The 15563-nt window shown below is 40.4% G+C and overlaps 1 protein-coding gene across 6 annotated transcripts in view; it reads left to right on the forward strand.

Moving 5' to 3' along the window:
* Window positions 1-5570: 5570 nt before the first annotated feature.
* Window positions 5571-15563, forward strand: part of LOC121654458 (rap1 GTPase-activating protein 2-like) — a 61475-nt gene continuing 51482 nt past the window's right edge. For 3 of the 6 annotated variants that reach the window (XM_042008612.1, XM_042008614.1, XM_042008615.1), the window contains exon 1: window positions 5571-5897. In XM_042008612.1, coding sequence (XP_041864546.1) covers window positions 5854-5897 — 44 coding nt within the window. In that variant the 5' untranslated portion in view covers window positions 5571-5853. Of the gene's footprint in view, window positions 6095-15563 lie in introns of all 6 variants that reach the window. The other 3 variants (XM_042008616.1, XM_042008613.1, XM_042008617.1) reach the window with 3 other exon arrangements.

Raw genomic sequence — 15563 nt, forward strand, 5'->3', positions numbered from 1 at the left:
TGCTCCACAAAATGCCATGGCCACAAATCTGGCTCTCCTCTTTAGTAATCTCCTCCTTAAAATTATGCCATCAAAAAAGTGCTTGCTATGGCTAGATAATAAATTAAAATTTGTAACATAAGCTCCGCTGTTACCGTCCACCACACCCGCACACTCACTGTCCCGTCATCGTGTCTTCTACGCATACGGGACACTTTTGGTGCGCATAAGGTGCACATTCCCAGACCCAAATATTCAGCTCCAAGTACGGTTCAAACCTACGTGGTGAAACCCCATTGGATATCAAGTCCAACGCCTTAAACTCTCAGCCGTTGCAGCCTGACTTCCTTGTGTTTAAAAGGTAATTTGCACATTTGACCTCCGTACAACACGATGAAACGTCTCCTTTCAAGTCCGTCAAGTTTCCTCTCACATTTGGCTTGTGCCTAGATCTTGTAGACAAAGTTGGGAAAATTCTCCAGACCTATATGTTGTTACGGTCTGCTGGTAGTTGCTTAGAGTTGCAAGTCAGAGTTTAGTTTCAGCTAATTTAAACACAATTTTACAACCACTTTTGATATACTGCACGGATGACACAGCGCAAATAGACTACCAGTCCCTACAAGCTAGCAGCCCACAATGATCAGAAATCCTTCAATGGATTCAACAACACAGTGCAAAAGTGACCATATGAAGAGGCTTCATCCCCACCTCAGAGTCAACGTCCTACTCTGTTGCTGTATTCAGATCTCTTGGTCGATAGTGACTCATTCTCTGCAGGTGGCATTAGTCTTTAAATTTTAGTCAGTTCTAAGGTGGTTAAGCTGTCTAACACTAACATTCTTGCGGCTTCCTAACCATCCATCAGTCCATCCTCTGTACTCACTTCATTTTATACAAGATAACAAGGATGCTGGAGAGTATGCCAGCTTTAAGCAGAGTGTAGGCAGAGGTAAACTCTAGACAGCTTTCCAGTCAACAGTGTTTGCCTACCAGTTCAATCAAGACAAAATCCATAATGACTTTGCAGGAAAAGTGTCACTGTTTTCTCCACTTTGTGCCACCAAAGAACTTGGAAGCGTTGCAACTTGTGCAGATTTGGAGCAGGCCCCGCTTTTTGACCGTAGTTCAAAGACGACTTTCTTGTACTGGTGCGAGCACAGCTGACTGCCATCAGGCCAAAGTGTTTCTTGCCATTTGGATTACCTATTTCCACTGTAATGAGACATCCTGGGTAAATGCAGCTTATGATGGAACTGGTATCTACAGTGAAGCTGTTTGTGTGGCTGTCATTGTATAGCCCTCATCTGAGCTTAGCAAATCCTGCCCCAGCGGCCTAACGGATAAAGCACTGGCCTCCTAAACCAGGGATTGTAGTTTCAAGGCCCATCTGGGGTGTGACAGAGTGGTGCAGTGGAAGTGTGCTGGGTCCAAATACCACCCATGTTTTCAGTCATCTACCTTTGGGTTGTTGCACAAGTTCTTTAAATTTCAGAGGAAGTGTTCTTTGGTATGCAATCTCTTTATATTAATAATATAACCTGCCTAGTTCTGGCTACGCATCTTTTCAGAAACTGTTAAACTGTTAGCTTGGTCTTCTAACAAGGACGAAACTTTCAGTAAGCAGATACTTTTCTTCCTGCCCCCCTTTCCTAAATCCCAGTTCAGTGGCATTTCAAGTTTCAAACTTTGTTATTGTCATTTTCAGAAGTCTGTTGTAGAGCTTTGCCTCTAATTGACACCCTTTTTGAGTTTTGATGGGCTGTCTCTTCTCAGCAGGTTTTTTTGTTTTGTGCTTGTCCCCATTCCCCTTTTTTCTTTCTTACTGTTTTGTTTGGATGATGGATTATCAGGATTATCAAAGTTTCTTATACTTTTAAATGCAACCTTAATTTGTTAAGATGGAAGTAATTCCATGCTTTCACCCATCATCATCATGGTAATCATTTGTCACCTCACATGGTAGTGAATTATTACCCTAACCCTTTTTCCCCAAATGTACTAATGTTATTCACCTTATGTATTAAACAACATTATAAGGTATATATAACATATGTTGATATATAACAACCCTGTATATAGTATGCATGCTGACACAGCTTTCCTTTAAGATGTTCATGAATTAACTGAAGTCTGGGATTAGGGGAGAGTTTTAATGTGTCCAGGTATCAAAAAAATTACGTAACATCTTTGACAAGTAAGAAGTATGTAATCAGTATTACTGTGTTTTAGTCAGGTCTCTATCACTTGAACAAAATGTCTTGGCTATTCAGCAGTACAAGGTGTCCACCTTCCCTCCCACCACAAAGTTGGCTGAGGTGTGGTCTCCTACAGCTCCATACATATGCTCTGTGGATGACCATGCCAGACTTTTACTACAGAAAGATATTTAGGTGATTTGAGGTCTCAGTTATTGGTACATTCATTACAGACTCTGAGGAATCTTTGTGATAAAGTGTGCCTACATTTATGTGCTAAAGTTTTACCAAATAGTTAAAAAAAACTATTTCAAAGTCTGGCCATCCATCCAAAGCTTACATATCTTTCATGACCTATGATGTTTTAAACCCAGGTTTACATTTTACCAGAACTGTGAGTCCCATTTATAAGACTGAAATGCAGATAAAACATCTGAAGGCCAAAAATTTCTTCATGTATTTCATAGATTTATCAGACTGTTATTGTATTAAAGCAATGACACATCACTGATCCGTCCTGTTGCACATCATACAGCATTTTAATTATTCCCTGGGGATAAATTAAGTATTTTCAATTTAACTTATTCTTCATTAATAAAGTTTGTCTTATTCAGGAAAAATTGTAGATGACTTCTTACACATTTGAGTGTTCTTGGTGATTAACCCTTAAAACTCCACCAGGTCTCCCTGAAGTCCACCACTTTAAGGGTGATAGACCTTGAGTGATCAAAGGCTTCTGATGAAACCTGAAATGCCGATGAATAAGTTTCATTTAATTTGCTCATCAATGTGTAAAATTATGATAACTTTTGCTTTCCAGCTCTTCTAATTGCAATGAACAATGAAACCTGTAGAGAGAGCTATCAGTCATTCACTCCAACAGACGTGTCCTAACAGGAGGAAGGAGAACTCATTGTGTATGAAGTGATAGCAGCTCAGTCTTTCCTCGGAGTAAATCCTATTTTCCATTATGCCTGCAGTGGTAATTTGATTTAAATGTATTCAGTCAAACTGCTGGAGGATTTTCCTGCAGACTAAAACCCCAGAGCTTCTCATTGGAGGAATGCTGCTTTGTGTTTCCTACAGTTAAACTCTAATACAGACATTTGTTGTATTTTCTTTTAGATCTTTGAATCTTTCTCCTCTCTTAAGCAGTCATTATAATTTCAGCTGAACCTGATTGAGCTGTTCTAGTTTGACTTTCTCAGTCTCTGCTGGTCCAGAAATGTTCCAACATGGTAAAACATTAATCCTCTTTTCAGACTAAACCTTCTATCCAGTTCAAGCACAGCTTACATTTTACCAGAGGTGTGAAAAAGATTTGGAAATGCTGACGGAACAAGTCTAAAGCCGAGGCAAACACCTGCTTTAGAATGCTGGGAATGTATGTAATATTCATTTACTAAGTTTGTTCGCCTGGGGCATTGAGGCGAACGCCTGGTTGTCGGGCCCAGTCACCAGCCACCTGTACGTTGGGGTTTACCCCGTTTGACGAGAGGGTAGCCTCCCTCCGGCTTTGGGCGGGGGGATGGGTCCTGACTATTGTTTTTGCCTTTGCACCAAACAAAAGTTCAGAGTACCCACCTTCTTTGGAGTCCTTGGAGGGGGTGTTGTGGACTCCCTCGTTCTGCTGGGGGGCAATGACAGCGAGACCAGGGGGGGTGTGATTGGGAGGAACGGCTCCATAACCTTGTTCAAGCATAAAAGTGTCCACATGTGCACTTGGCACCAGGATACTCTGGGCCGCAGTTCGATGATCTACTTTGTAGTCGTGTTGTTGGACTTGCGGCCGCATGTCTTGGACACTCGGGTGAAGAGAGGGGCGGAGCTGTCAACTGATCACCACCTGGTGGTGAGTTGGCTCAGATGGTGGGTGAGGATGCCAGTCAGACCTGGCAGACCCAAGCGTGTTGTGAGGGTCTGCTGGGAAAGTCTGGCGGAGTCACCCTGTCAGAAAGAGTTTCAACTCCCATCTCTGGCAGAGCTTCAACCATGTCCCAGGTGAGGCGGGGACATTTTTCTGTGCCTCCACAGTTGAAGCAGCCAAATGGAGCTGTGGCTGTGAAGTTGTTGGTGCCTGTAACCCCCAAACTCTTTGGTGGACACTAGCAGTGAGGGATCCCATCAAGCTGAAGAAGGAGTCCTATCAGGTCTTTTTTGCCTATGGGACTCTGGAGGCAGTTGATGGGTATCAACAGGCTAAGCAGATTGTGGCTTCGGTGGTCACTGAGGCAAAAACCCAGGCGTGGGAGGAGTTTGGAGAGGCCATGGAGAATAACTTCCAGACAGCTTTGAGGAGATTCTGGTCCACCATTTGGTGGGAAGTTTTACTCCATAATACTGTACACAGTGTACCTCAATGGTAGACAGACCACAACAAACGGGGGTCCGGAATGTGGCCACAACACCATTCATTTTTGTTTAGATATTTACTGGCTTTTTTCTCCTCCGAGCAATAAAACCTTAAACCTTCAACAGCCAGTTTTATCTTTGCTTCCCTTGACTAGGCTGGATGATAACATGTATTTATATCAGTGATGGGCAACTTCAGTCCTCGAGGACCAGGGTCCTGCAAGTTTTAGATGTTTCCCTGTTCCAACACACCTGAATCAAATTAAATCCAACAGATAGTTGACGAGTTCTGCATAATGACCCATTCATATAATCAGGCAAGTTGAAGCAGAAAAACATCTAAAACCTGCAGGACAGCGGCCTTCGAGGACCGGAGATGCCGATCCCTGTTAATATGTTAGTTTCACTGAAAATGCTGCAACATAACAATAAGCTCAGTTTAAACTTTTTCTTTGCAGAAACACAAACATATTGATAAAGTCCTGCCAAACGTACAATAGTAAGCTAGCTTATCACAAAGAGCCTGCAGGATATAGAGTAAAGCAACCTCTTCATGTTGTTGTAGTAGTAGTCTGTACTAGGAGGTTGAAGACTGATTAGTTTAGGCTTTAGACTACTCATGAAAAACCCACTACCCACAGTGGAAAAAGCTTTATTTAGCAGGTCCAGCCTCATTGAAAAAATCCTGTTTATACACGCTTCTCTAGTTTTTCTAATTCACCAGCATGAAATATTTTTTTTCTGATCTGTTCAGTGTTTTATAGTCAGGGCTTGATGTTAAACCAAAACAGTTTAATGTCTGTCAGCTGAGTAGCAGCTTTTAAAGTTTTACTTCAAGTGTTTGTTGAGGCTGAAACATCATTACATAATATGAAAAGCAATAATCTGACGCGCGCTTCTTTTCCATTCATCTCCATTCATTATGTATACGTTTTCAGTCTCTGCTGCTCTTGCTCTTCATCGGCGTACCTCCACCCCTACTCTCAGTCTATGTCGCTCTCTCTCTCTTTCTCTCTCTCTCTCTCTCTCTCTCTCTCTCTCTCTCTCTCTTCCTGTCTCTGTGCAGTGAACTGAAGTGTGAGATCCGGACGAAGAAGAGAGAAACATTAACGGCAGGAGGAGGCACGGAGGGAGGATAAGGAAGAAGGGAGGAGGTGTAGTATTGTCTGGCTGGGATGAGAGTATTTATAGTGGAGAGATGAGGAATTAGAACAACAGCGAGGAGGGAAGGAGGGAGGCAGAGGTACAAAGAAAGAAGGAGGAGGATCCCAACACAACAAGAAGAAAAGGGAGACAAAGAGGAGGAGAGGCAGAGTGGGACATCATGCTGAGGAGGAAGAGGAGTGTGTCATTCGGAGGCTTTGGATGGTAAGAATGTCTTTGTTTCATTCTTCCTGAAACAGACAAAAGATCTCATCTTCTTCACACTTTCGGGGATTTTGAGTTCATTTCCATCCTGAGCTGCACTGAAGTGACATCACTGTGACATCATGGTTGCAACAGCTCCCCTTCTCCAACATCCGACGAACCAAATCCCATGTTTCCTGACTGGAGACAAAAGAAAGGTAGACCTCTTAAATGATTTAATGGAAAACTTCTTCCTCTGTGGTTGTGCTTCTTCATCAGTGGAGGTTTCCTCCATCTCGCCTTGTTTATAATCGACTGGGTGTAGAAACAAACCGTTGGTTAGTTCAGTTAATAAACAACTTCCTGTGTCTGCAGGTGTCTGTGGGGATCATTTTTATTTAAATATTCTGTCACTTTAACAGATTATTCTGGGTTCAGTCCATCAGAGGTTTAATAAAAAAAGACTCACTTTCACTGTGTCATAGAATTAAAATAAGAATAAAATCCTTAGTTTTAAATGCTTGGATGATGTATTATTTTTAAATAACTGCAGGGTTTCACCTTTTATTTATTATTTTGACTTAAATTACCAGATCTAATTGTAAACTCCTGATGTTAGTCTTTATGTGTGTAAATGGCCCCGCCTTGACCACTCTGAGCTGCTTCATCCCTCCTCGCCTTCTCAGCTGACCAGCGGGTCCTGCAGGTACCAGGTCCAGGGAGAAGCTCAGAGGGGACCGTGCCTTCTCTGCTAAAGCTCCATAATAATCTGCCTCTACACACCAGAGAGGCCCCTTCACCGTCCATTTATAAAACTCATCTTAAACCGTCTACTAAGTCCAGGGAAAAAGTCGTGAAGTGGTTTCTCAACTTGGGACACAGCAGGACAGCGTCAGCTGAGGGAATGAACATAATAAACCACCTAATAACATATTAAATAAACTGGAGCTTTTAATCCCAGTGTAAGCCAGTCTGTGGCAGCTTTTAATCCCAGTTTAAACCAGTCTGTAGCAGCTTTTAATCCCAGTATAAACCAGTGTGTAGCAGCTTTTAATCCCAGTATAAACCAGTCTGTAACAGCTTTTAATCCCAGTATAAACCAGTCTGTAACAGCTTTTAATCCCAGTGTAAACCAGTCGGTAGCAGCTTTTAATCCCAGTATAAACCAGTGTGTAGCAGCTTTTAATCCCAGTATAAACCAGTCTGTACCAGCTTTTAATCCCAGTATAAACCAGTCTGTAACAGCTTTTAATCCCAGTATAAACCAGTCTGTAGCAGCTTTTAATCCCAGTATAAACCAGTGTGTAGCAGCTTTTAATACTAGTATAAACCAGTCTGTAGTAGTTTTTAATCCCAGTATAAACCAGTCTGTAACAGCTTTTAATCCCAGTATAAACCAGTCTGTAACAGCTTTTAATCCCAGTATAAACCAGTGTGTAGCAGTTTTTAATCCCAGTATAAACCAGTCTGTAGCAGCCTTAAATTCCAGTATAAACCAGTGTGTAGCAGTTTTTAATCCCAAGATAAACCAGTCTGTAGCAGCTTTTAATCCCAGTATAAACCAGTCTGTAACAGCTTTTAATCCCAGTATAAACCAGTGTGTAGCAGCTTTTAATCCCAGTGTAAACCAGTCTGTAGCAGCTTTAAATTCCAGTATAAACCAGTCTGTAGCAGCTTTTAATCCCAGTATAAACCAGTCTGTAGCAGCTTTTAATCCCAGTATAAACCAGTCTGTCGCAGCTTTAAATTCCAGTATAAACCAGTGTGTAGCAGCTTTTAATCCCAGTATAAACTAGTCTGTAGCAGCTTTTAATCCCAGTATAAACCAGTCTGTAGAAGCTTTTAATCCCAGTATAAACCAGTCTGTAGAAGCTTTTAATCCCAGTATAAACCAGTGTGTAGAAAATTTTAATCCCAGTATAAACCAGTGTGTAGAAGCTTTTAATCCCAGTATAAACTAGTCTGTAGCAGCTTTTAATCCAAGTATAAACCAGTGTGTAGCAGCTTTTAATCCTAGTATAAACCAGTCTGTAGCAACCTTTAATCCCAGTATAAACCAGTCTGTAGCAGCTTTTAATCCCAGTATAAACTAGTCTGTAGAAGCTTTTAATCCCAGTATAAACCAGTCTGTAGAAGCTTTTAATCCCAGTATAAACCAGTCTGTAGAAGCTTTTAATCCCAGTATAAACCAGTCTGTAGAAGCTTTTAATCCCAGTATAAACCAGTGTGTAGAAAATTTTAATCCCAGTATAAACCAGTGTGTAGAAGCTTTTACTCCCAGTATAAACTAGTCTGTAGCAGCTTTTAATCCAAGTATAAACCAGTGTGTAGCAGCTTTTAATCCTAGTATAAACCAGTCTGTAGCAACCTTTAATCCCAGTATAAACCAGTCTGTAGCAGCTTTTAATCCCAGTATAAACTAGTCTGTAGAAGCTTTTAATCCCAGTATAAACCAGTCTGTAGAAGCTTTTAATCCCAGTATAAACCAGTCTGTAGCAGCTTTTAATCCGATTATAAAATAGTCTGTAGCAGCTTTTAATCCCAGTATAAACCAGTTCGTAGGAGCTTTTAATCCCAGTATAAACCAGTCCGTAGCAGCTTTTAATCCCAGTATAAACCAGTCCGTAGCAGCTTTTAATCCCAGTATAAACTAGTCTGTAGAAGCTTTTAATCCCAGTATAAACCAGTCTGTAGAAGCTTTTAATCCCAGTATAAACCAGTCTGTAGAAGCTTTCAATCCCAGTATAAACCAGTCTGTAGAAGCTTTTAATCCCAGTATAAACCAGTGTGTAGAAAATTTTAATCCCAGTATAAACCAGTGTGTAGAAGCTTTTAATCCCAGTATAAACTAGTCTGTAGCAGCTTTTAATCCAAGTATAAACCAGTGTGTAGCAGCTTTTAATCCTAGTATAAACCAGTCTGTAGCAACCTTTAATCCCAGTATAAACCAGTCCGTAACAGCTTTTAATCCCAGTATAAACCAGTGTGTAGCAGCTTTTAATCCCAGTATAAACCAGTGTGTAGCAGCTTTTAATTCCAGTATAAACCAGTGTGTAACAGCTTTTAATCCCAGTGTAAACCAGTCTGTAGCAGCTTTTAATCCCAGCATAAACCAGTCCGTAACAGCTTTTAATCCCAGTATAAACCAGTCCGTAACAGCTTTTAATCCCAGTATAAACCAGTGTGTAGCAGCTTTTAATCCCAGTATAAACCAGTCTGTAGAAGCTTTTAATCCCAGTATAAACCACTCTTTAGCAAGTTTTAAATCCCAGTATGAACCAGTCTGTAGCAGCTTTTAATCCCAGTATAAACCAGTTTGTAGCAGCTTTTAATCCTAATATAAACCAGTTTGTAGCAGCTTTTAATCCCAGTTTAAACCAGTGTGTAGCAGCTTTTAATCCCAGTATAAACCAGTGTGTAACAGCTTTTAATCCCAGTGTAAACCAGTCTGTAGCACCTTTTAATCCCAGTATAAACCAGTCTGTAGAAGCTTTTAATCCCAGTATAAACCAGTGTGTAGCAGCTTTTAATCCCAGTATAAACCAGTCTGTAGAAGCTTTTAATCCCAGTATAAACCAGTCTTTAGCAAGTTTTAAATCCCAGTATGAACCAGTCTGTAGCAGCTTTTAATCCCAGTATAAACCAGTTTGTAGCAGCTTTTAATCCTAATATAAACCAGTTTGTAGCAGCTTTTAATCCCAGTGTAAACCAGTCTGTAGCACCTTTTAATCCCAGTATAAACCAGTCTGTAGAAGCTTTTAATCCCAGTATAAACCAGTGTGTAGCAGATTTTAATCCCAGTATTAACCAGTTTGTAGCAGCTTTTAATCCTAATATAAACCAGTTTGTAGCAGCTTTTAATCCCAGTTTAAACCAGTGTGTAGCAGCTTTTAATCCCAGTATAAACCAGTCTGTAGCAGCTTTTAATCCCAGTATAAACCAGTCTGTAGCAGCTTTTAATCCCAGTATAAACCAGTGTGTAACAGCTTTTAATCCCAGTGTAAACCAGTCTGTAGCAGCTTTTAATCCCAGTATAAACCAGTCTGTAGAAGCTTTTAATCCCAGTATAAACCAGTCTTTAGCAAGTTTTAAATCCCAGTATGTACCAGTCTGTAGCAGCTTTTAATCCCAGTATTAACCAGTGTGTAGCAGTTTTTAATCCCAGGATAAACCAGTCTGTAGCAGCTCTTAATCCCAGTATAAACCAGTCTTTAGCAGCTTTTAATCCCAGTATGAACCAGTGTGTAGTAGCTTTAAATTCTAGTATAAACCAGTGTGTAGCAGTTTTTAATCCCAGGATAAACCAGTCCGTAACAGCTTTTAATCCCAGTATAAACCAGTCCGTAACAGCTTTTAATCCCAGTATAAACCAGTCTGTAGCACCTTTTAATCCCAGTATAAACCAGTGTGTAGCAGCTTTTAATCCCAGTATAAACTAGTCTGTAGAAGCTTTTAATCCCAGTATAAACCAGTCTGTAGAAGCTTTTAATCCCAGTATAAACCAGTCTGTAACAGCTTTTAATCCCAGTATAAACCAGTGTGTAGCAGCTTTTAATCCCAGTATAAACCAGTCTGTAGCAGCTTTTAATCCCGGTATAAACCAGTCTGTAGAAGCTTTTAATCCCAGTATAAACCAGTCTTTAGCAAGTTTTAAATCCCAGTATGAACCAGTCTGTAACAGCTTTTAATCCCAGTATTAACCAGTTTGTAGCAGCTTTTAATCCTAGTATAAACCAGTTTGTAGCAGCTTTTAATCCCAGTTTAAACCAGTATGTAGCAGCTTTTAATCCCAGTATAAACCAGTCTGTAGCAGCTTTTAATCCCAGTATGAACCAGTCTGTAGCAGCTTTTAATCCCAGTATAAACCAGTCTGTAGCAGCTTTTAATCCCAGTATAAACCAGTCTGTAGCAGCTTTTAATCCCAGTATAAACCAGTCTGTAGCAGCTTTAAATTCCAGTATAAACCAGTCTGTAACAGCTTTTAATCCCAGTGTAAACCAGTCGGTAGCAGTTTTTAATCCCAGTGTAAACCAGTCTGTAGCAGCTTTAAATTCCAGTATAAACCAGTCCGTAGCAGCTTTTAATCCCAGTATAAACCAGTCCGTAACAGCTTTTAATCCCAGTATAAACCAGTCCGTAGCAGCTTTTAATCCCAGCATAAACCAGTCCGTAGCAGCTTTTAATCCCAGCATAAACCAGTCCGTAGCAGCTTTTAATCCCAGCATAAACCAGTCCGTAGCAGCTTTTAATCCCAGCATAAACCAGTCCGTAGCAGCTTTTAATCCCAGCATAAACCAGTCCGTAGCAGCTTTTAATCCCAGCATAAACCAGTCCGTAGCAGCTTTTAATCCCAGTATAAACCAGTCCGTAACAGCTTTTAATCCCAGTATAAACCAGTGTGTAGCAGCTTTTAATCCCAGTATAAACCAGTGTGTAGCAGCTTTTAATTCCAGTATAAACCAGTCCGTAGCAGCTTTTAAACCCAGTATAAAACAGTCTGTAGCAGCTTTTAATCCCAGTATAAACCAGTCCGTAGCAGCTTTTAATCCCAGTATAAACTAGTCTGTAGAAGCTTTTAATCCCAGTATAAACCAGTCTGTAGAAGCTTTTAATCCCAGTATAAACCAGTCTGTAACAGCTTTTAATCCCAGTATAAACCAGTGTGTAGCAGCTTTTAATCCCAGTATAAACCAGTCTTTAGCAGCTTTTAATCCCAGTATAAACCAGTCTGTAGAAGCTTTTAATCCCAGTATAAACCAGTCTGTAGCAGCTTTTAATCCCAGTATAAACTAGTCTGTAGAAGCTTTTAATCCCAGTATAAACCAGTCTGTAGAAGCTTTTAATCCCAGTATAAACTAGTGTGTAGAAGCTTTTAATCCCAGTCTAAACTAGTCTGTAGCAGCTTTTAATCCCAGTATAAACCAGTCCGTAGCAGCTTTTAATCCCAGTATAAACCAGTCCGTAGCAGCTTTTAATCCCAGTATGAACCAGTCCGTAGCAGCTTTTAATCCCAGTATAAACCAGTCCGTAACAGCTTTTAATCCCAGTATAAACCAGTCCTTAGCAGCTTTTAATCCCAGTATAAACCAGTCCGTAGCAGCTTTTAATCCCAGTATAAACCAGTCCGTAGCAGCTTTTAATCCCAGCATAAACCAGTCCGTAGCAGCTTTTAATCCCAGCGTAAACCAGTCCGTGGCAGCTTTTAATCCCAGCATAAACCAGTCCGTAGCAGCTTTGAATCCCAGCGTAAACCAGTCCGTAGCAGCTTTTAATCCCAGCATAAACCAGTCCGTAGCAGCTTTTAATCCCAGCATAAACCAGTCCGTAACAGCTTTTAATCCCAGTATAAACCAGTCCGTAACAGCTTTTAATCCCAGTATAAACCAGTGTGTAGCAGCTTTTAATCCCAGTATAAACCAGTGTGTAGCAGCTTTTAATTCCAGTATAAACCAGTGTGTAACAGCTTTTAATCCCAGTGTAAACCAGTCTGTAGCAGCTTTTAATCCCAGCATAAACCAGTCCGTAACAGCTTTTAATCCCAGTATAAACCAGTCCGTAACAGCTTTTAATCCCAGTATAAACCAGTGTGTAGCAGCTTTTAATCCCAGTATAAACCAGTCTGTAGAAGCTTTTAATCCCAGTATAAACCAGTCTTTAGCAAGTTTTAAATCCCAGTATGAACCAGTCTGTAGCAGCTTTTAATCCCAGTATAAACCAGTTTGTAGCAGCTTTTAATCCTAATATAAACCAGTTTGTAGCAGCTTTTAATCCCAGTTTAAACCAGTGTGTAGCAGCTTTTAATCCCAGTATAAACCAGTGTGTAGCAGCTTTTAATTCCAGTATAAACCAGTGTGTAACAGCTTTTAATCCCAGTGTAAACCAGTCTGTAGCACCTTTTAATCCCAGTATAAACCAGTCTGTAGAAGCTTTTAATCCCAGTATAAACCAGTCTTTAGCAAGTTTTAAATCCCAGTATGAACCAGTCTGTAGCAGCTTTTAATCCCAGTATTAACCAGTTTGTAGCAGCTTTTAATCCTAATATAAACCAGTTTGTAGCAGCTTTTAATCCCAGTTTAAACCAGTGTGTAGCAGCTTTTAATCCCAGTATAAACCAGTCTGTAGCAGCTTTTAATCCCAGTATAAACCAGTCTGTAGCAGCTTTTAATCCCAGTATAAACCAGTGTGTAACAGCTTTTAATCCCAGTGTAAACCAGTCTGTAGCAGCTTTTAATCCCAGTATAAACCAGTCTGTAGAAGCTTTTAATCCCAGTATAAACCAGTCTTTAGCAAGTTTTAAATCCCAGTATGTACCAGTCTGTAGCAGCTTTTAATCCCAGTATTAACCAGTGTGTAGCAGTTTTTAATCCCAGGATAAACCAGTCTGTAGCAGCTTTTAATCCCAGTATAAACCAGTCTTTAGCAGCTTTTAATCCCAGTATGAACCAGTGTGTAGTAGCTTTAAATTCCAGTATAAACCAGTGTGTAGCAGTTTTTAATCCCAGGATAAACCAGTCCGTAACAGCTTTTAATCCCAGTATAAACCAGTCCGTAACAGCTTTTAATCCCAGTATAAACCAGTGTGTAGCAGCTTTTAACCCCAGTATAAACCAGTCTGTAGAAGCTTTTAATCCCAGTATAAACCAGTCCGTAGCAGCTTTTAATCCCAGTATAAACCAGTCCGTAGCAGCTTTTAATCCCAGTTTAAACCAGTCCGTAGCAGCTTTTAATCCCAGTATAAACCAGTCTGTAACAGCTTTTAATCCCAGTATAAACCAGTGTGTAGCAGCTTTTAATCCCAGTATAAACCAGTGTGTAGCAGCTTTTAATCCCAGTATAAACCAGTCTGTAGCAGCTTTTAATCCCACTATAAACCAGTGTGTAGCAGCTTTTAATCCCACTATAAACCAGTGTGTAGCAGTTTTTAATCCCAGTATAAACCAGTGTGTAGCAGCTTTTAATCCCAGTATTAACCAGTGTGTAGCAGCTGTCAGACTGGGAGGTAAAATGATGTAAAATGAATGTATGAATAGATATAACAGCATAAAGGCCGACCAGAAGAAGAAAACAGAATTTATTACTAACAGAACTTTGTAGAAATAACACACAGATCAACAGTGACCAAACCTTTTCTCATCTCATCGTTCTCTCAAGTCTTGGCTTTCAGGAGAAAAAATATTGTTATTGAAACAAACACACAACAGAAACTATTTCCATGTTTCCACTTTTTCCGGGAAGTGGCTTCATCATCATGTCCAGGTCTAAATAGAGGTCTCTTAGCAACATAGTAGTGATGGTGATGTTTTTATGATGGAATGTGATAAATAATGCTGTTATCATGGATCATTGTGGATTTACCAGATAGAGTCTCTGAATAAAACTACATTTAGTGGCTGCATTGGAAACCTCCTGGATGGGATAGAAATGTCTGGAAAACGTTCGTAGATCAGCTAAAGGGTAGCTATCCATCACATTTATCCCATGTTTTTGGGACACGCTGCCATCCTCTGATTGGTGGAAAGAGTCATCATATCCTGTGTGACTCAGCAATAACAAAGCAGGAAGAGCTCCATGTTTTAATATTTATGGAGGATGTATTGTACTTTAAAGCCACAAGAAAAGAAGAAGGAAGACAACCTGCTGAAAGGAAGGCGTCTCGCAGCTGTGACATCATGCTGTTACGTAGCTGATATATCTTTCACTGTCTGGCTGATACCCCACCTATCAGGTCAGGGTACGTTGCTATGGAAACACAACAGAGATTAGGATTTATCAAAGCAAACCTGATCAGACCATCAGACCCATCGGTGGAAACAAGGCTTTACAGAACAAGCTGTGTTACAGAAAAATCACTATGTCTTTTCTTGTGGATTTCTGTTGTCTTCTAGTTTCTGGTCTTGGTCGTCTTTCAGTCCTCTGTGTTTCCCGTTTTATAGTTGATCCCACTGAGCATTCATTTGTTTTTATTCCCTGTTTTCTGGTTGTTAATCCCTGCTTCTCGTCAAAGAGGGAGTCCGTCGGCATTTCTGCTGCCGGTTTGTTGAGCATCAGCTGGTTGTGTGAGCTGTGTGAGTTTAGTAACTGGATCTGCCCGCTCCTTCACTGCTTCTGGCTGTATTAGTGCCGGCCTGATACAGCCTCATGAAGCACTGGAGCTTTCCCAGAAATTGGCTTTGAAATGACTAATTTCTCGAGGCTTTTTGTGCACATGAAGCCCCCTGCTGGCCAAAGTGTATACAACAAGCAGCTTTGATCTGTGCTATCCTGTACTTTGTGTTAGTAACGTCTGAATAAAAAGACCATAGAATTTGCTTCTATTAATATAGTGTATTTCTAGTGAGTATAACATGACTATCTGTATGAGATAAAATGACATCTATAAGGTTTAGTAAAACAAAAGTTTGGTCATTTGGCCCAAACCGTGTTGTTGTTTAGTGTCATAGGGTCTAAAAATGGCACGTGTAGTAAGCAGTTTAATTCATTAAAAGTCTGTTATGGCTGGAACACACAGCATAACACCAGCATGTTTCTCTGTGCTGAGACCTCTTGCTTCCACAAAACAAATAACTAGCATCAAATTACGGCATCATTACTGTCATTTAGCAGACGCTTTTCTCCAAAGCTAATCACCCATGTAAGATTCAAACATCGATCTCCTGCACGGCAGACGGATGCTCTACCGACTGAGAT

The sequence above is a fragment of the Melanotaenia boesemani genome, chromosome 15, assembly GCF_017639745.1.
Source record: "Melanotaenia boesemani isolate fMelBoe1 chromosome 15, fMelBoe1.pri, whole genome shotgun sequence".
Lineage (NCBI taxonomy): Eukaryota > Metazoa > Chordata > Actinopteri > Atheriniformes > Melanotaeniidae > Melanotaenia > Melanotaenia boesemani.